General features: G+C 46.8%; 1 protein-coding gene across 1 annotated transcript in view; it reads left to right on the top strand.

The window, feature by feature from the left end:
* The window catches only part of ENOX1 (ecto-NOX disulfide-thiol exchanger 1), a 370,860-nt gene that overhangs the window by 274,862 nt on the left and 69,028 nt on the right, over positions 1-26,970 (top strand). The window contains exons 9-10 of the mRNA XM_039877329.1: positions 452-640; positions 4,948-5,065. Coding sequence (XP_039733263.1) covers positions 452-640; positions 4,948-5,065 — 307 coding nt within the window. The remainder of the gene's footprint in view (positions 1-451; positions 641-4,947; positions 5,066-26,970) is intronic.

Genomic DNA, 26,970 nt, shown 5'->3' with positions numbered 1-26,970 from the left:
GAGATTGAGGGGCGGTGTGACACAACTGCTTATTGTCCCAACTGGGAACACAGACGCGGTCAAGTCTAGTCCTTGAGATGGAGACCGAAAGAGAAAGAAATCCGTTTGGCTCCTCCTCATTCAGCCACCCCACCCCCACTTCACTCCCGAGCCCCCAGCCCAGGCCTCCCCTCGTCTATGTGTCTGCATCTGCATGCCACCGCCAGTGCCCATGTAATCCCTAGCTCTAGGTGTGTAGATATTCCAAGTCGCATTTTTAAACAAGGGCTAAAGAATGCTCGGAAGTAGATGACTATGAACGTTCCTAGTCATATTTAGAATTCGTTTTAACCTAAAGTTATGGAGTCAGACTTGAAGGGAGACAGCCCCAACCTTGCTAAAATGTAAGTACAGAAAGGCACAAATTGGATGGATATTGATGATGTTACTTCTACTGAGACATCATCCATAGACTCCTAGTGCCTTTGCTTGGCTTCCCTATAGTGATCACAACATAAATTACTTGTCTTGTTTGACTTCCTTGTTCACCAAAGTTGAGCAGATTGTGGCCGTTTTCAACGCTTCTACCAGACAAAAAGCTTGGGACCATTTCTCGAAAGCTCAGCGCAAGAACATAGACATTTGGCGAAAGCATTCTGAGGTTGGTGATTTTATTATTTCTTTTTAACCACCATCACACAGCTGGATTGGCAGAGAATAATGTGGCTGCAGCCATTACGGTTTTCGTTACAGCGGGCGGTCGTCTTGCTGTTGTCCGCTTGAGACCCAGCTCAGATTCGTTCCTTACCCAGAAAGCAGCTGTGACTGCATGCTTAGAGAACAGAGGGCCAAGAGTCTCCTCCGTTCACAGGAGAGAGCTCAGAAATAAACCAGGACACTCTGCCTAACGATCATGAAGTAGAGTGTAACGTAAAATAGAAAACTAGTTTTTAATAAATAACGGCGTTTCGTTTTTTGTTTTTTTCACTGTTCTGCAATGTGAAAAATATGGCAAGGGTGCCTTCCACCCACATTTCCTCGTCATGATCAGTGTCCTGGTCCCCTGTGCTAGCCAGCTGGTCATATCGTACTTTTTCTCCCAGAGCAAATTTTTTCAGGGGAGTGAACGGCCAGACTAGCCAAGTCTGCCCTCTGCAACAGTGCATGTGTGAAGTGTGAGTATTTACCCCAAGGGAAGATCCAGAACTTGACCTTCTTTGCCACCTAGAAGGTCCAGATGTGTCATTAGTCGTTGGAGGTCTGTCCGGCTGTTATTTTTAACTCCGCAGTGTAGTGTACGCTTTGAACCTGTAAGTCGAAAGTAAGTATACTGTCTTTGTTTGCTTCTTCTTCTTTTGAACGAGAGAATGTTTTTCATGCGGATGCCTCTCCATCTCTAGCATGTTGATATTAAAGTTCTCTAAATGATAGTCCCCTCTTTCAAAACCCCAAACTTATAGAAGGTAAGGTTTATTCATTTAATGATTTTTACTCACACTTGTGAAATAAGTGTTTTCTATAGAGTTTGAGGAACCACAAAGTACTGTGATATATCTATCATTTGGGTAGCATTTTAAGTGCCCATTAACTAATGCTAAATTACCGTTGAATACCAATGGCACTAGATATAATATCCACATGAATACCAAATGAAGTCTTTATTATCACTGTTATTATGGTGAATTCCAAATGACTTCACAATAATGGGACACTTAAAGTGCTAGTACAATTTATTGTTAAGAAAGACGTTTTTTTAAATATTTTGTTCACAAATGCCTCGGAAGGTGGCCGGTGAGTGATGCAGTTCTGTCCCTTTGCTCAGGGTTATGACCGAGGAGCGGGTAGGGTTTCTCTTTAATTTTTCAGGGGCCAGAAAAACAAAGAGCGCTTACTTAGTGCTCTCCCGGACACTGAACGCAGGTTGGAGTCAAGGTTGATTTTCAGGAGGAAAAAGGTCCTTGTCGATGACGAAATATACAAATCGAGGGTTTTGAAACACAGATCAGACACCGTAAACTACGGTTCGGATTTTGGGAATGATCTATGAACTGTTTGTTTTTTTCTCTTTCACATAAAACCCGAACACGATTAAAAGAAATGCTAAGAGAAAAGCAAGTGGCATGATGCCGAGTGAATCTGGGCATAAAAAGGCTGTCATTAATATGCGAGCATCAGCAAATACGTTACTTAAAAAATAATTAGACATGAGACGATTTATTTTTCTTTTCCGGTGCTTAAAGAGCTGTGGGAAAGTATAGCATAAGAACACGTGGGAAATGAAGACACAAAAAATTTCAGTCTCATTACCCACGCATGCAATAATGTTTCTAATTTGTGAGCATCCTTATAGCCTTTTTCTACATGCATATAAAATCTGTGTAATTAAGAGATTTTTAAGTGAAATTTATCGGGGTGACATTGGTTAATAAAATTATGTAGGCTTCAAGTGTACAGTTCTGTAATACATCATCGGTTATTGCATTGTGATCTAAATCACACTTCCGGCCGTGTCTGACCCCCTTCCCCCAACCCCACCTCCCCGGGCTGGCCCTGGGCTGGGGCCGGGGCTGGGGCTGGGGCTGGGGCCGGGGCCAGGGCGCTCTTCTCCACTGCCCAGCAGGACACGCGAGGCTTCCAGCTTAGCTCCCAAGGAAGCCTGCTCACTTCGCTCCCTCCTGGGAGGTAGAAATGGTTGCAGTCCTGGAAGATGCTCCTGGAAACCGTCTTTGGGACTCCCCGCCCCTCCCACCACCTCTTTTGATATACTAGGAAATAGAATTCTAAATTACCTTTGATTTTCTCTCCTACATGTCACTTAATTGATTAAGTACCAGTTGGTAATTTAACATTGTGGATGATTTCTCAGTTGCATATAAGCTTGATAATTGGCTTGATTTTCTCCGCGTTCCCATGTACAGCATCTGTTAATTATCTGCAACACCTTTACAGATATATTAGCGTGTGCTAGTGATTTACTGCTGAACCAGAGGCACCCCGTGGAAACACCCTCAGCTTTTCTTCTTCCCCTCCCATTTTTCCTTTCTGCCACCCTTCCCCACAAGAACAGATACTATATGACAGTTTTCCATTAATTGCAGGGACTAATCCGCAGTCCCTTTCAGCCTCATTCATTCTTTCTACCTGACCTTTCCTCGTTTTAAGTATCTTCAGGCCACCTCTTTGAGAATTGGGCTCTTTATCAGTAGAAAGAGTAGCTGTCTTCAACCTAAAAACTCGTCCACTAATCACGTGCGCCATCTGCCTCCAACACCCAATGGCATTATTTAAGGAGGAAGTGGCGACTCTTTCTCCCGAGTGTCGTGGTCAAGTAACGAGGCGAGGCCTGTCATCCTGGTGGCCTCTCAGGACCGCCCCGTGATGGGCGACCCTGACCCAGGGACCTCGCCTCTCTGCCAACCCCTTTCCCTGACCTCTGCAGCTGTGATTCCGAGGTTCAGAGCTGGCCATGCACATACTCGAAGCAATAAGCAATTTTCCTTCCATCGGGCTACAGTTAAAATCTGCGAGTTAAGGAGAGAGAGAAGCTGAGGGTGTTTCCACGGGGCGCCTCTGGTTCAGCAGAAGAACCTGTAACACAGACCGGCACGTGCGCCTCAATTGAACAGGTGCCTAGAACTGTGCCTAGTCACACCGTTAACAGATTCGATGTTATAATCGAGTTTTGTTGTTACTCATAGGTTTATTACAAAGTGAAATTGTTTTAACGCCTTGACTTTTCTTTAGAGTCTTCTATTTAAATGGGGTAAAAAAGAAAAATACAGCCTTTACCCTGTTTTGTTTTGTTTTGTTGCCCCTGAGGTGAGCACATATAAGGGAACAGAATAGATAGAGATTCACAAATATATAATACACAGGTTGATATAAAATAATAATATAATGACTTACCAGACAGGATTACAGTCCCCCCGATTTCTAGGCATAGTTATAAAAAATGTCTCCCATAATTCTTTACTTTTTACGAGATTTCATATACAATCGAGTTCAGACAGTCTTGTGTTACTATCGTCCCCATTCGTGTGTGACTTGACCAAGCTCATGGAAATTAAATGCCTGCACTGCAGTCACTCTGCTAATAAGTGCAGAACATCAGACACGATCCTAAGGTCTTACAGTGACGCGAGAGCCACCATAACCATAACCAATATGCCCTACGCGGTGTGCAAAACACCAGAAAAAGGAGGCAACAGTTTTTATTTTGTCCAACATTTTTCGTATTTTACTGTTCGGATGTTGGAATGGGATACGTGTGTGTGTGTGTGATCACACGTGGGCACACACGCATACAAGCAAGGACACCGTTTTGTGTGAAGAATCATGGTGGTCTACATGATCAACTTAGAGAACCAAGCACCTAGCATGATGCTAAGTACCTTATGTACATTAACTCATTTCATCCTCAAAACTATGTTGGTCGCGGTATTCCAGGGAGTAAATTGAAGCTCAGAGAGCTGAAGAAACATGCCTAAAGTTACACAGTAGGTTAGTGGCAGACTTTTCAGAGTCTCTCTGCTCACATCCCCCGAGCATCAGCTACGAGCCCCTCCTATGTGCCAGGCACATTACCAGGCGTGGTGACAGGCGTGGTGACAGGTGTTTCTGCATAATCCTCACGACAGCCCTACTAGATGGATGTTGTTATCGCCTTTCCCACAGATGAGGAAATCGAGGCTCGAAAGATTGAATAATTTGCTGAAGAGCCCTTGACTCGTGGTCGTTGTTGGCGAGCGGGGATTGATCCCGGAGCCGACAGCACAGCCTGTCCCCTCCCTCCGCCCCTCCCCCCCGCCCCCATCCTCTTGGGCACTTCCTCCTGGATTAGGTGGGGGCCGTGCTTGGGAGGTAAAGACTTCTGAGTGTTCACATGTCAGTCATGAGAGTGAGAGACCGTTAGGAAAAGGTAGGGTGGTGCGTGTCTGTGACTGACATTCGCGTGCCCTTAACTTTCAGGAGCTTCGAAACGCTCAAAGCGAGCAGCTCATGGGCATCCGCCGGGAGGAAGAAATGGAAATGTCTGATGACGAGAGCTGCGACAGCCCGCCCAAGAAAATGAGAGTCGACGAGTCAGGTAACGTGGATGATGGCCTGCGCCCCCCAAACAGTCCCAGAACGATTGCCCTAATGGGAGGTGGGGTCACTACCGGGAAAGGGTCGCACAAGTCACGTATGTTTGAGTTACACCGAGCTTTCATCTCTGAGTGACGCCTCCTTCCATAATAGGACTCGAACCTCCCCCTTAGGGACCTGGTGATTTAAGTCGCTCCAGTTCTTTCTTGACGCGCTGGCCTGGGGCCATTCTACTTCTTTTAGGGATGTCCGCCTGTTCCCATACAAATCCTTCGCCAGAGCATGGCAGCCACTGCTGTTGCGGGAACGCAGGTGAAGTCTAGTTCCAGCCGGGGTATTTCTGCCATGTGAATCATTTAGTCCCGAAAAAAGCTTTCTAACCCCTGAGCCAATGTGATGGAGAATTAGACTTCTTTCCAATAAACTTTAATCCACCTAACCTGTCATCAAAGGGTTGGTCTGTCAAGTACAAAGAAAGAGACATCATTCGTGAGTTGTAGAAAGGAGAGAAGCTCAGAATGAACCTTGGTTTGTGTGCTGTCGCATCTGAGATACTGATTTAAAACTCCTCGGGTGCTGTCGACGTAAACCCCTCGGTGTTGGAAAAGCAGGCCGGGGAAACGCATGCTCAGACACCAAGGGGGGCGGCTTGTCCAACGGGAAGAGCACTGTCCAAATGGCCTGGGAAGAACCACAATCGCCACCGTTGCCAAAAAGGGAGACTTAGGGCCATAGCATGGATTTGACCAGTGATGCACCGGTGAATAAGACACTCACCCGTCCCGAGCTTTTTAAAAGAACCATCCAGGTGACCAAGAACAGGGAACCTTTGCTCATTTGTAGGTAGAAGCCAACATCGACATTCCAAACTGGGTCACCATGATGGCAGAGCGGGCAGAAGGCTCTGTGTCTCGGGGGCTTTATGAGAGAGAACAGCCCATGGGGAAAAGCCCCTTCTGCAGGGCATGCCAAGGGGGGTTAATGTCCTTAGAGCAGTGGTTCTCAAAGTGGGGTCCCCGGTCCAGCAATACCCTCGCCTCGGAACGTACTAGAAATGTAAATTATCAGGCCCTACTCAAGACCAGCTGAATCAGAAACACTCTCTCTCTCTCTCTCTCTCTCTCTCTCTGTCTCTCGGAGAGTGGAGCTGAGATCCAGCGATCCCCGATTTAAGCCTTCTGGGAAATTCCGATGCCTGCAAAAGTTTGAGAACCACTGCCTTAGACAAATTTCCCTTTATCCTCAAATTCCATTCATTAAAATCTTTCAGGAGCTTAGCATGAAAGAAGGCACCAGGCCACTGTTTATCGAAGTCATAAATCCTTTGTCTGAAAGACGAGCCCATTTATGTGTCGATGTATGTCTCCTGTTCAGTTGGGTTTTTTAGGACGGCTCAGTTATTGGGTTTGGATTGGCTTCCTCACAGTATTTCTGTCCTACAAACCTTCATATAGCAAAAGAAAATAGCGAGTTTTAACGTGAGCTTCTTAAATTCAGTGAAATAAAAATTGTTTTCTCAAAAAAAAAAATTTCATTTTTGAAGTTCCTAGAGAGAGACCAGGCAGGTTTACGTGAAACTTGGATCCTTAATAGCCTCGTGCGGTGTACGTAGGAGAAAAACATTGAGTTAATCAGAAATTTTGATTTGAACCTGTGGCTTTTTTTTTTTTTTTACTAGTGAGAGGGGTGACTTTTTTGTTAAAAACAACCTAACCATTTTCCAAGTAAGAAATGTGCATGATTTCAGAGCCTGATCGGGATGGGGCCAGAAAAATAATGATGCTGATCCGCAGGGTCACGCAGGGCGTCCTGCGACCTGGCAGCTGGCGTCTACCTGCGGCTCGGCCCCTGGCCCCTGCTGCGGCTGCTGGGGACCTCTCCCCTGGGCAGGCACCGTCCCCGCCCTGGTCCCCCTCGGAAGTGCTACCCAAGAGCCCGCTTCCCCGGCCTGTGTCTCGGTTTTCCCCAGCACCTGATAAGAACCTGACAGTGGGACCTGAACTTTCGGAGGCTTTCGCGAGCGAGGCTTGTTCCTTAGGGGTCGGTAGGATTAAGGAGCCAAACGCAGCACAGGTTCCGTACGGAGGGCTGAGGGAAGAGACGAAAGGGCTCAAGTTCAAATGCCAGGCCCCCGGGAGGTCAACGTCTCTTCCCTGCTCTTCAAGGTGAGATGGACCCAAGAATGTGGCGTGTGGCTTGTGCGGGGTGCTCAGGACCGGTGAGAGAAAAGGGCGAGCGACTAACCTTTCTTAATCCACTGGGCCCCGAAGATGCTCGCGAACAGCAGGCAGCTGGCTATCAGCCTGCACCTCATCTCAGGGACACAGCCCGAGCAAGAGTTCCCGTGTGGTCTTGATTCTCAGTGTTGGACAGATCCCACGGAACTGCTGCTTGAAATGCAGAGTGGGGGCGGCGGGGGCGTGATGGAGGGCTGAGGCCCCGTAGCCTGAGGGGATACACAAACATCTTTCAGCTGTATCACCATAGGTGACACAGACACTCATTTTAAGTACAAATTTGCATCTGTCAGTCACCTAACAGCCGACCTCTCAAAGTGTAGCTCTAATTCACGGACAAGGAAATATCCAAATACTGAAAAAGAGGTAAAATCCTCTATTCTATAAAGAATCCCTCACCCATCACCTTTCTACAAAAACTGTGAGATTTTGCCCCAGACCTCCCAAGCAGTGGCTGACCTAGGAATTCTTAAAATATTCCAGGGGGAACATCCTTCTAGAAGCCTCCTGCCCCTGCAAGAACAGTGGCGAGCACCCCCCGCCCAGAGGATGCTCGAGTTTGGTCCATCAGTGTGCGTTTCCCCTTCATCTCTTCCCTAGAACAGAAACTAACATGCGCAGTTTTATTTCTGAGGGGTAACTGGGAAGAACTGGCTTCAGGAGAAGGCACAATGTATGATGCAGGGACTTGCAAGATACCTTGAGTTTAATTTTTTTTTTTAAATCAAAGTTGTTCAGTATATCTCCGATCTTCTGTTAGGAAGAATATTTCATAGTACTTTTGCTTTTTACCACACATAGTAATTTACGGTGTGTCTTTGGCTAGAGTTTCCCCCCGTGCTGTAGCTACAATAGAATTCTGGGCAGGCTGTTTCTCACCAGCTGAATCTTAAAAGGGGAAAAGGAGTTTGCTGGAGCAAAACCGAGATGCCAATAGAGAAAAAAAAAAAATGGAAACGAATTTTGTTAATAAATTTGAAAATCAAGACAGATTTATCAAAGCATGTGCTCCAGAAGATTGGCACCCTGTTCCAAGCCTGCGAAGATCATTTTTGATAACAGTCCAAATCTATTGTTGCGTAGTCTGCCTTGTCCTGGAATCCAGCCAAACCCCAAGAGCCAGATCTGTTCCTCTCTCTCCTTCGCCCTCTCTTTTTTCTCCTCCCTCCGCCAGCCCCATCCGGGCATTGTGGGTGAGGCAGGGGACCACAGGGAGGAGAGGGAAGGGAAGAAGAAGTCCGTTCTAGATTGGACGGCCTCAAACGGCAGAACCGGGTCATCCTGGCACCGTGAGGGTTAAACGAGTTAGCGGTTTCGTCAGTCCTCAGGGACGGCTGACCCTGCTCGTTCTCTGGGTCACCCTCCAGCGCCCAGCACCAGGCCTTAGGCCTTTCACCCAGGAAGTGCCGAAGAAAAGTTTGTTGAGCACAGAAGTTCGATTGCATATTCCCCTTCTTCGGTCTTTGTTTTTTTATGCCTGTGTCCCGTCCGCTGGTAGGAAAATGATAACCCTACGAACGTGTGCTCTGATTAAATTTAAACGGCAGACACCAAGAGGCGATTTCCGTCCCCAATGTGTTCGGAACTTTTATACATTCGAAACGCAGGGCCACGTGCTTAGCGGGCCGCATCCCAGAAAGTCGAGACTCGGCATCATTCTCTCTCCTTATCAAGAAACATTTGTCGAGCGTCTCTTGTGTCCCGGTCACCGCGGACCCAGGGGATATGGAGAGGGTTAGACACAGTCTACACGGCCCGCAAAGGTGCGAGACACCTTCAGAAGAGAAGAAATAAACATTCTAAGTTAATAAAAATACAGTGCCTAGTGCCAAATGCGTTCTAAAGCCATTAATTTAAATTCGGCATAAACCAAAATGAACATCACCACCCAGTGTATGTCCCTCATCCAGTGTTTAGTGAGTGAGCATACACTGTGCGTGGAACACACAATTTAGAAGAGTAAAATCAACACATCCTTTGCTTAGTCAAAACCCTTAAACCATTCTGTAATGCACAAATGTTCTTGGATTTTAATTATGCCTATTTTAAACTCTGGATTCTTTAAAGAAGCAAATACCCTTTTAATTATAAAGAGTGTTTTCTGGGTTGTCAGCTTTCCAAGGAAACTCACCACAACATAGGTACAGACTTTTTTTTTTTTTTTTTTAATTTCACTAAGAAGTCAAATGAGAATTTTCCAAGTCTTTCACCCAGCCGAATCAAATTAGGGACTCACAGTTAAGTTCAGTTGGAATTAGCAGTATTCAGTCTATGTAAATAGTTTTGTATGTAGCTGGAAGCTTTAGGATGAAAAATTAATAATAATTTGGCTCTCTCTGGCTATCTTTTTGATCTCTTTGAACACCAACACTGCCTGTTTTTCTGACTTATTTCCTGCATGGGAGTGCTTTTGAAAGACATAAAGCGTTCCTAGTGGAGAGATTACAGTCAGGCAGGAGCCTAAGAAGAAGCTGCCCCCAGCTGCCCCCAGCTGCCCCCAGCACCAGACTGGGCACAGAAGGAAGGGGACACTAGACGTGAGATCAAGGTCCTGCAGCAGAAGGATGGGCCAACTGAAGGCGGCCATGTCACCCGCAGCTGGTAGAAGCTTCCCATTAAATTGAATGTGGTCTAAGCAGGCTTAGCCTGGAGTTGTTTAGAACTTGGCAGAGGGATGAGCATTCAGACTTGGGAAGTGTGAGATGGCCCAGTCTGGGGCCACCTGCCAAAGCTCCCCACACCAGCAGACCCCAAAGGCAGGGTGTCCGTGATGACGGGAAGCTTGGAAGGATAAGCTGTTTGTAGGCTTCTGTTTTCACATGTAATGACAGCCCAAAATGAAGATGACTCTATAGCAGTGTCGTGTGCCCATCAGCGACCACCGAGTTAAAGACACGCATTTATTTGCAGCCACAAAAGAATATCTTCTGGGAACCCAAATGCCAAACAAGAAAATGTGATTAATTAAAACTAATGTGGCTTAGAGATGATGAACTGAATCTTCTGGGGTGGGCTAAGTAGCCTGCTTTGTTCCTTAACTCCCGAAATAGAGCTTCATTTACAAGGAGCCAAGACTTTTTCTGTTTCTCCCTTTAAAAAAAAAAATATCGCTAATCTTGCCAAAAAATTAAAACATGCGTTTATTTGGGGTAGATTTTCAGTATCCTGATTTCATATACAGTAACCGATGGACATGTTTCTGAAGAGTGTAGGAATCATTTCTTCTTGTAAATTGCTTTATCTTTTAAGTGCAAGAGACAGATGCTACCAAGTCGATCTGTGGCAGAGGGTCCCTTGGTAATGGAAGTTGCTCCTTCTGCCCCACCAGACTGCGTCACCTGTTTTATGAATCCACAGTTGGAGCCTAAACTATCTTCGAGCTTAGCCCCCTTACAATCTCACAAACGCACACGTTTTCCATAGTCACGTATTTCACGTGAAATCGATTTGCGCTGCTGAAATCGCATTGTGTCGAGAACGGCACGGACTCCCCCGCCTCTCCGCCCCCCAGTACTCTACCCGCTCAACTGTGCAGCAGCCCCATCTGCAAGACCCAGCCGAGCCCTCGCCAAGACTCTCAAACAGTCCGCCCCTGGTGGACCCAGGCTCGGAGCAGGGTGGGCTCTGGATGGCTGCCCATGTGACAGCCAGCACACGCTCCCAGCTGCACTGGCAGAGCAGATGCCGGCTCCATTAAGTCCTGGCCTCTTCCCTTGTGCCATGAGCCCGTGGAGCCTGGTGAAGGGCTTGGGCTGAAGGGCCGTCGGTAGGCAGAGGAGAAAAGTGAGGAGGTCCCCAGCCAATTTTCAGGAAAAGCTACAGAGACCTTGACCTGGGAAGAGTGTAGGCAAATGGCCAGTGAGGAGTGCGAGATCCTAGCACAGCCCCCACGCAGGGCTCCTGGAGCCTGGAGCCCTCTCGGCTGCCAGAAACTCCATGATGAGCTTACTGTTCGCTCTGTCCTCTGGGCATTTCATTCTGATAAGGGTTGATGTAGGATCATTACATCGGAATGTAGATTTAATCCTGTTTTCTTAGCGGGCTTTAAGGACACTGAGGGAATATTTATGTAATAAGATGCGAAGTTGCTATGGAAAATACTATAGCAACATAACATCGTCCCAGAGCCAGGCAGCCACTTGTAACAGCAAATCTAAATTTACATTTTTTTTAGTGTCATTTTATCGACACTCTTAGTATCTCATTCTGACAGGATGTTAAAATATGTTTTCAGCTTGTATTTGAGCAAAATTAACACAGTGCTGTTGGATTTTAAGTGTGGTTTACCCAAGTTCTGCAAAAAAAAATCAGAATATTTTTGAGGGAATTTAGATGACAGAATCTGAGTACGTCTGTAAGTTTTTTCTTTTTTTTTTTCCTAAACGTAGAAAAGAATTCCTTAGTGTTATTTATTTCGATTTTTTAAATTTTAGTTTATAAATAGTAAGTAGAAATTTCAGATTGTGAAATAGGGATTATCCTTTTCAACGCTGACACGATTTGTCAAGTACTCACCTGTGATTCTGATGATGCTCACGGAAAGCACTCTGAGTAGATCACCTCTTTGCCCTCCAGCAGCATGTAACATTGTAAATATAAAACCCATTTTTCCTCTAAAAGTGACACCTGGTCATTTTGGAAGATCTAATGATGAATAATAAAGACAGAAGAAAATCAAAACTGTCTTAGTTATAACTGCAAAAGATTGTGGTTTCCACTTTGTTTTCCTTCTGCATAGCTTAACTAGATAAGCATTTTTCTATGGGTTTTTTAAAGCTCAGCCACAATAATTCTACATGATTTTGTTTCCAGACAGACCTCCTTGCGTAACAAGGGAATTTTATTATTTTTTTTAAAGCTTCCTTTTTTACATGTTAAAGAAATAGAAAACGTAGAACCAATAGTATATGTCCTTTCCGGATCACGGGCTTGTTCACAGGAACCTTTGGGAGTTGATGCTGTAATCTTTGAGGTGGTCAGAGCAGATACCTGAGGTCATGAAAATCCCTATATCTGGACTAGCCTTCCCAAAAGCATCTTTCAGGTCCCTTAAATGTGAGTGTGGCCGAGAGAAGCTATAGATATGGAGCTAGTTGGTAGTGGGAAGATAGTATCTATTGATTTTCTTCTGTATCTCTCCATCTAAAACTTAAAATGTGGCTGTAACACTATTAAAATGGGACATTGGCCAAAAGAATCAATACCAGACCGTATTAAAGCATACGCTGCCACCAACTCCTTAGCGCCACGATGTACTGTTCATAGACGTCTTTGTCCTCTTTCTCCGAAGCTTTCCTACTGCACTGTTCATCAAAACACAGTTGGTGACATAATGCTATTATATCTTGACTGCTCACACTGTTGCCCATAAACTTCATTACTCCAAGACCTGAAGATGCTGGATCTGTGTGTGAATGCAGAGCGAGGACGAGAGGCCACCTTGGGGAATTCCACCCAGCCACACACAGTTCGGTGCCACGTCACAGTGAAAAAACATTGAAAGAAGTAATTGCTTTTTTCTCTTTCTCGGAAATTCCACCTGCCACTGTATGATACTCACACTGTCTGCGTGGAGTCTGCCCGTTCTCCCCGTGTCCACGTGGGTTTTCTCCGGGGACTCTGGTTTCCCCCCGCGTCCCAGAGGTGTGCACGCGAGGTGAACGTGTGTGTGTGTGTACATTGTCCCGGTCTGAGTGAGTGTGGGTGAGTGTGGGTGGCCCTGTGCTGGAAGAGTGTCCAGATCTGTCCTGCTCAGGGTGGGTGCCCGTCTTGTGCCCTGAGATGCCAGGATGGTCTCTGGCTGTCCTTGACCCTGAACTGGAATAAGCAGCCTGGAAAATAATGACCTCACTTGTCTTTATTCATCTTTCTTAAATGCGTGTATAGCTCACATTGATTTCAATATATATATAATATTAGGAGTGTTTTGGGTCTTTATTTAGAAGTTTGGTGATATTTTTGTGACCAGAAATCTACCATAGGCACTGACTCCCATTTATGTCAATTAGCCTGTGGTCAGACCGGTTTCATCATATGTCGTTTTGCCTAAAGTCACAGTTTTCAAGAACCTATCAGCTACGTTCAGTGAGGACTTACTGTACTTAGAAGCCCTGGAAATGGAAGTTTAGAGCAACTAAACTTCCCATCTCTAAATGACTTAGAGACTCTTCTCTTTCACTTGGGTGACTGTCCTTGGTACCAGAGAGGGACTAAGTGCTTAGCAGCAATTCTCCCCAGCTTCAGGGCACAACATGTGACTCCTTCTGGAAAGTAGCTCGAGAAGGGACCTTTTATTTGAGTCCCCATCACTAGCAGGGAAGTAGGGAGAACTATTTCTGGAGCGGAAGTTGCAAGACAGAGTCTGTACTGCGGTGTTGGCGCTTCGGGCAGGTGGCTGCAGGGTCTTTAGCGAGCCCGTCATAACTAGCAGCGCACTGTGTCCCAGAGGTCCTTGTTTTCCACCTGGGTCATTGCCACCTGACACAGTTACTTAGATTTCCGGTTACCAGAATTACTCTCAGGGCAAGTAAATATCTAACACTGGAGCGCTGGTTAACCAATTACATATCTGTACGCAGCCTTAAAATAAATCATGTTTTGGAAGACGATATGAGGGCATGAGTGAAGGTTCTCGATGCATTGCTAAGGTATTGTTGAGCAAAGAAGATCTTTAGGAATGAAATCTGGGAGACACGGATTCAGGAGGAACCCAAAATGTGCTCCGAGGAGGAGGGAGGAAAAGACAGAGTTTATAAAAACGAAACCCATGGGCTTACGTAAGTTGATTTGAAAGAATTATGATGGGCAGAGGCAAAAATAACTAACGTTAGTGTGACTAGGATAGGTTCCTATGCAGGTCGCTAGGTTGGGGAGCAGAGAAAGAAGCCCCAGGCTGAGAAGAAGAACAGGTGTAACCGTTTGCAGTTGGCACAGTCTCAATGTTCGTGTGCCGTCCAGGTGCGGACGTGCACAACCCTGCTTCCCCAAGGCCTCACGGCTCCCCTTCGGCCTCCCTTGACGTGAGTGACTCCACTTCTGAAGTTTCTGTTCATTCACATGGTAAAAGCAGTTACAAGTCAACACATAGATCATTCCAGTGATCTGTTTGTATATGTGGTGTTCTTGCAGTTCGTAGGCTAGGGAATGATCCGTAAGGATGTAGATCAATACATCTAGAGTAATTATTTCTAGATGGTGTAATCAAAGGTGATTTTTTTCTTCTTTGTGCAGTTCAAAAAGGTTTTCATAATACATACATGTATTATTTTAATAATTAAACTATAAATATTAATATTAAATTAATATTTATTACCTAGGAGAATCTGTGGTAAAATTCATATCGATTGGGAAATATCACCTGGCCACTTCGCATCATTCAGGAAAGTCAAAAGTAGTAATGAATAACTAGTATCAGATGATGGACATTTACTGAATTGCCTTCTTTTGCTTTAAACTAGGGAATTTCCACATTTAATTTATAATATGAAGGTAAGCCGTAACATGCTTACCTTCCCGGACCACACCATCTTACCATTTCTTATTCCAAGGGTTGATCATATTTGTATAACTTTTAAGTTAAGGATCCAAGAAATAATTCGGGTTCTAAACCAGGCATACATGTTGTATTCTTACCTGCAGGGAGACTGTGAATGACGAGTGTCTTCAGATGCAGAAAACACCCTTAAAAATCATCTTGTACAACCTCCTCCTCTTTTTCACAAATAGGGTCGTGCATTCCCATGTTGAGTTTTGTTATTTGCCTCAGTTAGTGGAAAGTCTAGAACTCAAAACCAGTTTCCCTCATTCCTGGCTAATGACCTTTCTATGGCACCATTGGATTTTATGGGCAAAAAGCTCCAGAATCTCTCTCAAATGCCTGAGGTAGCATCAGAAGAGTCAGTAACCAAATAAAATCAACCAAGGATTTTGAATGCCTGCTCTCTGTGTGGCACTGTGATGCCATTTGGAGGCAGAGGTAGACTGGAGATGTTTATTACCTTTGAATGTTAACCCAGACAAAGCCGATTAGGGCTTATGCTTAGCTCCCCATTACGTTCTGTATTTCCTACTAACTAGAAAGAGATTGGATCAATATGGGCAGTGCATCCAGGAAACTGTTTTTAAGCTCATTCCGACAGAAATGACAGCTTCTAAACTATTCAGGAAATTGGCACGGTCCCTTTTCTAGTTGAGTGACATGTGTTTTCACAAAAACAGTCTGCTCTATGGCTTTAGGCAAGAAGAAGAAGAAATGCTTTGAAGAGGTAAAGTACGTTGGGGTGGGGACATGCCATGTCAGACGTTTCCTTTGCTAAACCTCACCCTGTCACAGCCCAAGTTTTCCATTGCCTGACTCTCCAAAAAGGTAAAGAGAGAAAAACAGACATTTCTCAAAATGCGGGCATAGGCTTGGTGGTTGATCTGGACCTATCTGAGCTACAGTATCAGCCCTGTGATTTCCCATCTCATCCCGTGGCTCCCGGGAGGCCTCCCTGCTGATGACCAACTCACTGAGTCTCCATCTAATTTTAGGACTTATTGCTCTCAATAAATCTTGAAAATAAAAGTCTAAGGGAGAGGGTCTACAATAATACCAGTCTGGTGGAGATGCACAGACTCAGGGAAGTTTTGCTTTGTAAGAGGCCTTTGAAGTAATATGTCCTCTCCCACGCCATGTTCTAAACTGATGTGGAGTGTGTGTGTGTGTGTGTTCCCAGCAATAATTAGTTGGAATGCCGAGTAAATTCTGTGGGTTTATATTGGGTATTCTTTGTAACTACAAGTTTTTAGGCACAACTTAAGTGACCGCACATAATTGGCCAATCTTTCGGAAGGTGGGATAAGAGATTTCATTCTTCCTTTAGTTATTTACCAGTCAGTTGTTTAAGAAGTGTCTCCACCTGCTATACTAGACCTTCCTAGTACAGTTTACGTAAACCGAGCATCCCAAAGCCATTCATTTCTCTATTCTTAGCTCTTTGCCTCCATGAATTGTCTTAAGCGATGTTGTAATGCAAAGAGGTGATAAAATTAAAACAACAAATATTCAGTGAATTCTCACGATGCATGTGGGACCAAGATATTTTCATTGCAGTGCCAGGTTAAGGAAAAAAAAAAAGTCAGCAAACAAAGCCTAATAACACTAATGGGGACTCAGTCTTGGTTCTGAGAGCATCGCTTATCTCCTCCGAAAACTCCGAGTAGCGATTCGTCAGAGTTCTGCTTTCTCTGGAACAGCGCTGGGTCACGTGCCCGTGTGGTGTCGTCTGCCCTCTGTACTGTCACAAGTCACGGCAACTAGCAGGTAAACTCTGCCGTAAAGAGCTGTGAGCGCCGAGAGGGTCTGAGAACCTGCGTCACTCTGTTCATCGAACTCTGCAGAACCTCTGCAGAAGGTTTTGTTGTTTCTTTCTTCATTTTAAGCAAATAAGAGTGAAAACATCCCGAGGTGGGAGGACCTTGCACCCCACGTCAGCTCTTCCTCCCTGATCGGCCGGCGCATTGCACCGCACACAGTAGGTGGACAAGAATTTGTTAAATGCACGCGTAGGAAATTAAAACTGGGAAGAATGAATGTTTAATCTGTTGAAGGATTTTTTTTTTTGGTAAACAAGCAAGCAACCACACCTACCTAATGCTCACAGTACTGACCATGTTTTTCAGACGAGGACCTTGAGCTCTAGTGAAGATCTTCTGACTCGCCCCAAGTCTCAAAACTTGTGTGTGGCTTTAAAGCCCATCTCTCTCCCTCTGATATATGATGCATGTCTCCACGACCCTCCGAGGTCGACAGGGGCAGAAACGTGGGGCTCAGTGCCTCCCGGCCAGAGTTCCCTTCAGGTCTGCTACTCCTCAGAAACACCCTGGGGGTCCCCAGACCACCATGAGGCTGGTCCCTCCTCACTCCTCCGTGGAACCCTGATTCCCTAACTATATATCAGACTCTACATGCTACACTTTAGAGCGGGAAGAACGGCATGCTTTTTCGGGTCATCAAAAGATGGGGGGCTGTGGCAAAGTGAAGGGTGGAGCTGAGGGGAAGAACAGCAAAGAAATAAGGAAGGTCACGCTGGAACCTTTTTTCTCTAGAACAAGGTTGAAATGATTGCAGATGGGAAATGTATCTTGGTTTTTTGTTTTTTTTTTTTTTTTTTTTTTTTTTTTTTTTTTAGTAATTGAAAGTTGTTAGGTCCTGGGGCTTTTAAAATAGAAATTAAAATGTACATGGGACTTTTTGCCCCTTCCGTATAACATTTAGGCCCCTAAGGAATATTGTAATTGACGCCAGATCATCGGCACTACGTAAACAACACACTTTATATCCGTAGCACCCCTCTCCAGTGTTCCATGAAACGCTGGGAACCAGAGACCTGCCTCCTCAGAGGACTTCTTTTAACCTTTCTGAAATAAAATATTTCATGCTAATTCCTGCTTAATTGGAGGGAAGTCATTTCTTTAAAATCATCGAATATGAGTTTGAAGTCTGTTCCATCCCTGACCTCTTTAATTCAATCACGGTCACCTCGTAAACTTGCCCAAACAGCTCTATTTCTCAATTACGAAAAGGGGTAGAGGTGTTTAAAAGCATTAGCGTTTGATGGATAGTGCTTAACTGGGCCTTTGGCACTTGGAGGGGGTTCTTTAAGGAGATGTGGTAAGAGTAAAACGTTGCTACCTGAAAAATTATGCTCATCAGAAACCCGGAACAAATCATGTTAATGAGCAAAGCAAAAACCGCTTTTCGTAGGGAAGTGAGAAAGATGATCGTGCTCAATACATAGAGGGTTTTAATGTCTGAACAACCCTCTCTCAGGAAAAAAAAAAATGCTATAATTTAGCCATCCAGGTAGTTTTTAAAATACGTGCACTTTCTCGTGCCCAAGGACTCAGAGAAGATGGATGCCGACTTTATCGAAGCGGGATTTTGTGGCACTCGAGCTCTGGGGATGAAAAAAAGTAATGAGAAGATGTGTCCAGTTGAAGAATGTGAACTGGAAGCCATCTGAATGGATGAGAAATCAGGAGTTGTGAAAATAAGTTTTTGATGGGCTTCCTTGCCTAATTCCTTCCCATTTTCTGGGCCTGACTGAGAAATGCCAAGTTCTCTACAATGTTCTTTTGAAGAGAGGTCACTTGGGTGGTCAGATCATTAGAAAGGCTCTAAGAAAGTGGCCTACAGGAGTGAGAATCGGTGGCCCTGGGAGAGAATATAGAGTCACTGAATAGAGCGAAGAGAGAACTTTGCCAAGGTCAGAGGCCCCATGAGCTTTCTGAGTTCTGTTTCCGACGTAGCTCGGCAAACGACGCCCCTTTTCCAAGCCTCAGCTTCCTCAGCAGTAACACAAGGCTCATCCGAAGAGAATTCCCCTCCAGGCCGTAAGAAGAAATAATCAATTAAGGGATTCCGTGGCATTTTGTAAATACCAGGTACTATGGCGATGCTGAGAATGGATACCGGTGAGTAACAGAGGATGTACGTGAGCTGTTCACAGCCCTGTCTGCACGTGAGAAGGACCTGGGAGGCTTCATACAAATATGCCAGTGCCTGAGGGGTCAATGCTCAGGCAGCTGGGTTATTAAAATACTCCTCAGGAGATTCTGACACATAAAACACTGAAAACACTAGCATGGAACGTGAGGGTTAACAGCTGTCAATAATAGGCGAGGAAGAAGGAAAAAAAAACAGGTTGAGGTAAGAATAAAATATGAGAATGAGAAGAAAATAAAAACGGGGTAAAAGATAAAACGCTTTAGCGGAAAGGAAGTGACTGACGTAGACGGTAATACAGGACCGAAGAAATAAGAAACGGAAGGGAGGTGACTTATTAGTTCAAGTGTGGCCCGCACGACACAGGCGGGGACTCCCCCTCATCATATCTGTGTGAAGTGCACTCGAAGTAGCCTTTTGGTTAATTGAAAAGAGGCTGGTTGGGAGGAGAGAGAAAATGAAGGTAGCTTGATGCAGAAACATGTGATAACGGCCAAGAACAGAGTCCCAGTTTCCCCCCGTTTTTCTAGCGACGCCTCTGGGGACAGCGTACACACGCGACGGGCCTCGCCCGGGAGGCTCGGTCATGGCGGGTCGTTCCCACAGAGCACAGCGGGTCAGCCGGGCCTTTCCTGGGTGCAAGCCACAAACCCACAGCAGCAGAAACTCTCTCCAGAAATACGGCCGCGAAGGAAAGTAATGCACAGCGACATCTAGTAGATCAGAAAAATGTGTTTTGGAGGCACCGCCTGGAAGATTTATGAAAGCATTCAGTCACAATATCATCACAGGAGAGGCAGTAAATACCATCCAGGGAGGAACAGGTAGGTAGATTAATAAAATGTAAGAAGCAAGGCAGACGGCGGAGAATCCAAAAAAAAGGCCACATCGGATGGTAAAAGCTGGAGAGAAGGGTCTTTCGATAACAGAGAAGCTGTTGGAAAAGGCTGAGAGAAAACAGGTGTCCAAAAAATGATGGAAGAGATGCAAGAGGCGAAGAAGGTGATGAAGCCTGAGGAAGCGGAGGTCTGGTTCCTTCTAGAAGGCTGGGGAAGTGGTTCTAATCTTCGGCATGCGTTGGAATGGGCCGAGAAACCTGTCGAAGCGCATGTTTCCAGGCCGCATTCTAGAAACCCGGGTTCAGAAGGTCTGAGGAGGGTCCAGGAATCCTCGTTTAAGAGATGTCAAGGAGAGAGGGCCGGCTGGAGGCTGCGTGTGGAACACACTTTGAATAACGGTGGCCTTGAGATGCCAGTTGCTGTTCATACTTCTGTCATTCTGCCTCGGTCGCATATGTAGAGAGGATGGGGATCCTTTCTGCCCTAATGCCAGGCACACGTGCGTGTGCATGGATCAGCGCCAACGCTGGTGACGAGAACAGGGGAGGGGAGACTCGGGGGCAGCCCAAGCTCAGTCACTGCCCGCCACTTCCCACCGAGCTTAAAAGCAAAGGCTTGGTTCCCGCTTCGTAAACTAGACAGAGTTTAGACTAGGGCACGGAAACGAAGACAAGAAAAGGGTTTTCTGTTCAACTCATCTCTGTTATCCCGAGTATTGGGCGTTATAAAATAAAAGCTTTGCGGGGCAAGTCACGACTTCCTGCAAAAGGCGAGGCCCAGAACTGAGAACGAGCGGTACTTTTGGGCCGACCTCGATGCTCCCACACTTCAGAGTGTGGACGTGTCCGATGTGTAGAAACCACCAGTTCAAGTGCGCGTGTGTGCGTGTGTGTATGTATGTGTGTGTGCGTGGAGTAATGTCGCCTGCATGTCTTGCGTAATATTACATGTGTGTACGTAATGTGTGCATATTGTGTTGTCGCACCGTGTGCATGCAGCATGTGTGTGTATGTATGTGTGCATGTGTGTCGCAGCGCCTTTATTTGTGTCGCGTGTGTGCATGTGTGTGTCTTGGCGATGTGTGTGTGGGCATGTCGTGTGTGTCGCATGTCTTGCGCGTGTAATATTACATGTGTGTGTGTGTGTGTGTGTGTGGAATGCGTGTGTGTGTGTGTGGCGTCGGGGGTTCTAGCAGTTGGAAAACGTCACTTCTTGAGGGGAAGCTTTCTTGAAGAAAATGAGAAGTGACCATTTGTTAAAAGACAGAGAAACCTTCAAGTTAGGACAAAGGTGACAGCCGTCAGTTGCAACGCTAGCAGGTCCTCATCTGAGAGGACGTGTCCCTTTGGGGGAAGAGTGCTGTTTAAAGCTTCGCTCTCTGGACAAGATTGAGTACGACTTAGGGTGGAGTTGCACAGAGCAAAGCCCACGGGCGGGGCTGTCTGTGAGGGAGGGGTGCGTGGCCAAGGGAGGGGTCCCTGTGCCTGAAAGCCCGTGTCATTACGTGATTTATCTGGGTCTGTCCGAGCCTGACTCCATAACTAGACTCTGGAACGGCTTCAGAGGATGGAAGACAGGCAGTCCTGTGTCTTGGAAGTGGAAATTGGGATTGTGGAAAAGGCAACTGATGTCTAATCAAAAGGAAAAGGAGCACGGGGTGCCCCTCCCCACGTCCTGCCGCCTGGACTCCTCCAGCCCCCTGATCCTGGCCTGTCGGCCTAGGCGCTGGCCCCTTCTGGGGACTGCTGGGTCCTCCGTGAACGTGTCTCCATCGGGCTTCCCAGGAGTGTGAGCCTGGCGTCCAGGCCCGGCCCGGCCCGCCTTCTTCTGGAAGGGCACCCCCTCTCCACCCTGAGCCGGAGGCCGCTCTCCTTCATAACCACACCGTGGGGAGAGCCCCGTGGGGAAGGTCAGGAGCTGCCACCGAGTCCATACCTGTCCTTTGTCCTCCCCGCCTTTGGTGGGCGGGGAACTTGCGAGGTCAGGCAGGGACCGCTGAGCCGGGAGCAGCCCTCAGCTACGATTTATTTACAGAGGTTCCTGCATAGGGGCTTCCCCAAGGACTCCCAGGGCGTCCCTCACCCCGTGAGCGACATTCCAAATGACCGACTCATCCTGCCGCTGCCAGGAGCGGGCATGCCTCTGTCCTTTGCGTATTTTTCTCTGAGGACAGTGAGGGTGCACGTGGGAGGTCTCAGGATAATGTCAATAGATGAGTGAACACGTGACGTGAGTCCCCAGTAACGTTGGCGGCCATGGGTGCGGAGCCCTCACTAGGAAGAGCCACGTGGAGGGAGGGACAGAGGACTCTGTTTCCTGACTCACCTGCTGCCTCCACGGTCCCACGTAAGCCATTACAGTAACGGGATCTAGCTTACCTGGGCCCTGCACGTTACCCTCCTCCCACTGGCCCCACAAAGATGGAGAGAGACGCCACACTGTGCATCTGCTTAGCCCTCCCTGGAAATAGCTAATGCGCAGACCCCAATACACACCGCAAAGAGGAACTGTTATGTCAAGGCTACGTGGTAATAATAACAATAATCCTGCGAAAACGTGGCAGAGGGAATTTCCGTGAGCAATTTGAGGAAGATTGCTGCTTCGGCAGGGATACGGGTGTTTCTGAAAACCAGATCGATCAGGTCCAAGTGGCAGCCACCTCGCCTCCCAGCGCGGAGCCTGGACGTAGGTGAGCGCAGACGGATGGGGTCGGCCGCAGCCGTGGTCCTCCAGGAGCCAGCCCCCCGAGCAGCATCGGGCCTTAAACACAGCTGCCTTCCTGGGCCTTATTAACCACCCAGGCTCCGGGGCTCAGCCATCGGTGGCTTTCGGTGTGGCCACTTGAGAGGAGAGAGACCCTGAGTGGTCGGAATCAGGCCTCAAGACAGCCCGGCGGGTGAGTTTAACCTCCATGTGGACCTTTCCAGATTCCTCCCGCAGTGGACATACGTGTGTTTATTTTTTAATAGGGCCACGCGCTCTGCTTTCATGGCCGGGCCTCCTCCTCACAGAACACTCCCCCACACAGAGGTGGGAATGGGCCGCGCCCCGCTCCGCCCCGTTAGGAGCACATGGCCCCTGCAGTATCGTCCCTGCTTCCTCTCTCGAGCCGAGGCCTGGACCCGCACCTCGGCCAGCCGGGCCATTACGTCCAGGAATATAGGTGCTGGAGTGACATGCGCTGACCACAAACCCTGCAGCCCCACCCAGTGTGAGCCTGTGCAACCTCCGCATCTCACGAACTCAGTTCCGTGACCTGCAGAATGGAAGGCATTGTCTTTCCTACGTCATGTTTCTGTGAGGGGTAAAGGATATCGTGTAATTAGACTCTGCTTAGCCCATTGCCCGGCACATAGACATCCTGAGCTCCTGCTGCCTCTGTCGCTATGACTACCGCCGCTATTGCCACTGTTATTTGGGGAAAATGGAGAAGGAAAACAGAGCGACGCCTTTTTCTGCCCGTCTCCCCCCACCTCATGCCCTGAGGAGGTGCTCAGGGCATTGGGACAGGGCTGGGACGGGGCCACCTTCAAGGGCACAGAGCATGGAGCTGGGATCCGCACAGGAAGGTCCAGAATGAAGCCAGAATGAGAAGCCACGCGTATGGTTCCTCCAGGAGTCCTTGTCCAAGTGAGCTAACCAGGAACCCATTTCGGGAACTAGGTGATGGGATGAGCGGCGGTCAGCAGTTCTCAAAGTGGCCCCGGGCCCAGCAGCATCTGCATCACCTGGGAACTCGGAGGAATGCAAATCCTCAGGCTTCCTTTGGAACATACCATATTGTAGGGCGCAGAAATATGTTTCAGCATGCCCACCAGGAGATTCTGACGTGGGCCGATGTTTGAGAAACACTGGGGTTAGAGTAACAGCAGCTGTTTTATAAATAAGTCCCAAATTTTCAGTGGCTTCACACACACATACACACACACTATTTCTTGGGTACAGAAGAGTCCAAAGAAGATACTCGTGGTCCGTGGGCACCTGCTCTCCATGTGCTGGTTCGGAGACCGGGGGGGACACAGAAGGTCAGCTGAGGCCCCCGGGCACCCTGCAGGAGGAGTCGGGATGCAGAGAGGCCGACGGAGCCTGCAGAGTCCCTGAGTCGCCAGGCCGGTGGGGCCGGAAGGTGAACAGGTACCGCGGAGATGGCTTCCAAGCCTCAGATCCGACCAGTCATCCTGTGCTCTGGACCCTCCAACTGCCTATGTGGGCAACGACCGATGAAATCCTTGAAAAGAACTTTTCCTTGCAAGCAGGAAAGAAGAAAGAAGTGCCCAGGTCAGCAGCGTGATCGTCCAGCAGGGACGATCGGCGGGGCGGGGGGAGCAGGTGACACACACAGACCCCCAAAGACTCCAAGACGAACCGTGCCTGAGAAATCCAGATAGCGTTAGAAACAATATGTTAACGTGTTTTAGTATTCAGTTACGTCTTGCCTGAGCATGGAAAAAATACTAACATACTATTAGCTTCCTGGGATATGACCCAAAATAACTTACATCTATTCATATAATACTAATTATTTTTCTGAGTCTGGCTCAGGCTGGTAAGAGAGAAATTTCAAGGCTTTCACCAGATTATTTACTTAAAGAAGTTAAGCTCGTCATTCATTATCTGTTCCCATGGAAACATAACTAATAGAGGAAAGAGAGGAAGAGGTCACTTTGACCATAATTAATATATAAGAATTATGGTTTATATAGAATCTAGGAAAGAATACAGTGAGGCGATGTGATAGCTTTAAACCTCTTCAGAGGTGCGATATTATCTTCGGATCGATTTTCATTCACTCTCGTCACTTTTGGCCTCTCAATAAACAGTAGATTGGTGAATGAATTAATAATAATCCAGAGGTGCCACCAGATTCAGCAGTGCCTTTAAAATCACCAAAGAAAGATTTAATTATGTTGAGAATAGTTTACATTTAAAGTGTCTTATCGTGTTTTTTTTTTTTTAATTGAAAATTGGTAATGCACATGTGGTGGCTCTTAGCTAAATATTCCATTTATTGGAACACAGCACACTCCTTGGGGATTCTTACAAACAGAGGCATACTGTCGTTTATTTTTAATCCTTATGCTTATTTGAATAGTGGATTTATTGTGCAGTCTCTCAAGGGTAAATTTCATCACAGAAACTTGATTATACATTTTTCAAACCCGTTTAATTTAATACATTGTCCCGGAAAGAACTAAAAGAAGGGGGAAAATAGAGAAATAAAAGAGTAGACCTTTCAGGTTTCTGAATTTTTAATACGCTGAGACATGATATTAAGTTAGAAATCATTAGGATTTTGTTTCATTTAGAGCTCTGGACCAAGAAGCAAATCTAGCTTCTTCCAGGAGGCCTCGCCTGAGGGGTGGGTTCAGCACTGGCAGAGTGACAGCAAATAATGTTTACAAACAGGTGGCCTCGAGTTAAGTGGAGTCAATATACAATTTCTCACCCTTTCGAAGATAACCACCTTGCCGCCACGTGAATAACCAAAAAAAAAAAATTCTTGGAACTATCTAGCTTGAAATCACTTAATCAGGAATATAAATCGGTTATACGCCCTAATTATCCAGTCGTCGATGGGCTTGGCCGTGGATAGATTCGGGGTTGGGGGGAAGCGGATGGGAATGGGTCGAGTTGCAGCTGCTGAGTTCTTGATCTATCAAATGCCATCACATCTCTCTCCTAGAAACGCAAACGACATTGTGTCCTCCTTGGCGGGAACAGTGGTCACTTGGCTTAGCCAAGGGTAACTGCCCGCGGTGCCATCGCACGAGCTTATTAGAGAACCCCTAAAATAATGGATGGCCGCGCTTTCCTATTCCTATATGGATGCATGTTCAGATAATTTGTTTAAATGCTGTTCCTGGCACGTGCTTCATAGCTGCTCGCATTTAGCTACGCAGATTTCAGCATATCTCGCAGGCTACGCAGTTCATTTGGAACATGTAATTTCCATCCCTGCATACTAATGGATTTCTTCTCAAACACCTGCTATCAGTTATGATAATAAAAATGCCAGTCGGAATTGAGAAAGGGCCAAATAGAGCTTCCTAAGGAAATGACTTAAGTGTCTCTGAATGCTACTAAATGCAGTAATGTGAGGATGTGGTGCCAACACTTTTTTCCATCGTTTGCATTTTCTATAATTTCATCCTATCTCGACATCCCTCTCTCGAACGATGCCTCCTAACCGTCCCCGTGGGGATCGGTAAACCGAGCTGTCAGGAGTTGGTGTCTCTGGGTGTGGACCGGATATGAAGTCGGGCAGCACAGTGTGAAAACTCACTCACTCGTGCTCCTGGGTATACTCTGGGTCATTTCTGATTTTATGAACAAATCCCTAAAAACTGTAAAGTTGGCTGCTCCTGGGTTTCGCGCATACGTGTGCACCGAATAAAACTTCCTTTCTCATTCCCTTCGGCCTCCAGTTCATTCCACGCGCCACTGCCAAACCGGGCGCCCCAAATCGCCAGTTTCCTCCTGTCCTTCAGTGCTTCTCGACTGGCCGCTCCACTGATTCCTGAGCCTCCATCCTCTCTCGTCACCTGAGACGGCTCACCTGCCTTTCGCTCACTGCTTCCGGGCACTCTTGCCTTTCCGGTGGAGCTTCCCTCCTTCCTGCCCGGATGGTCTCTCCTCAGTCCTGGTGTCCAGGCTTGTGCCTGGAGCTCTCGTTCCTGCCTGGATGTCCTTCCCCGGTTCTTGGATTTCATCCTTCAAAGCCCACTTTGATTATTCCCATCTGCATTTTCCTTTCCACTCTCTGACTTCCCATAGGGATGTGTTCCTTTGTTAGACAGCCTGACACCAAGTTGCTTATTCAGTCATTCAATCAACGTCTATCGAGTGCTTGCTATCTACCAGGCATCAGGCTGTCGACCTCTCTTCCTTTGAATGTGTTCGTTTCCTTGCAAATGCGTCAGTTTCTTTTACATTTTAAGCTCCTCGAGAGAAGAGACATATTCTGTCTCCTCTTGTGATCCACGACGCCCAGACAGACCTGAGCACAGAGTATGTATGTGGCGCTTATTGACTAATTGATCCCTCCAGGTTCACAGTAGGGAATTTTCTGGTTAATTACGTGTTCTATTTGATTCGTATTTTAGTGTGTACTGTACATAGATTACCGTTTTGAAAAGCAGGTGCCATAAAAGTGTCAACTGTAAAACTATTATTAACATAATTCGATGTATGATATTTGGGACGAGAATTCACTGGGGCCACACAGCACCTCAGTAAAGACCCACCATTGTCCCGTAATGGGCAGGTGGGACCCTAAGAGGCTGCCCTGGATCTGGCTCCCTGGCTGGGTCCAGGGGCGGCGGGGCTGAGCATGCGCGGGCGG

Source organism: Pteropus medius, unplaced genomic scaffold (genome assembly GCF_902729225.1).
Source record: "Pteropus medius unplaced genomic scaffold, Ma_sr-lr_union100, whole genome shotgun sequence".
NCBI classification, from domain to species: domain Eukaryota; kingdom Metazoa; phylum Chordata; class Mammalia; order Chiroptera; family Pteropodidae; genus Pteropus; species Pteropus medius.
The sequence above is the reverse complement of the archived record's forward strand: the minus strand, read 5'-3'. Positions and strand labels throughout refer to the sequence as shown.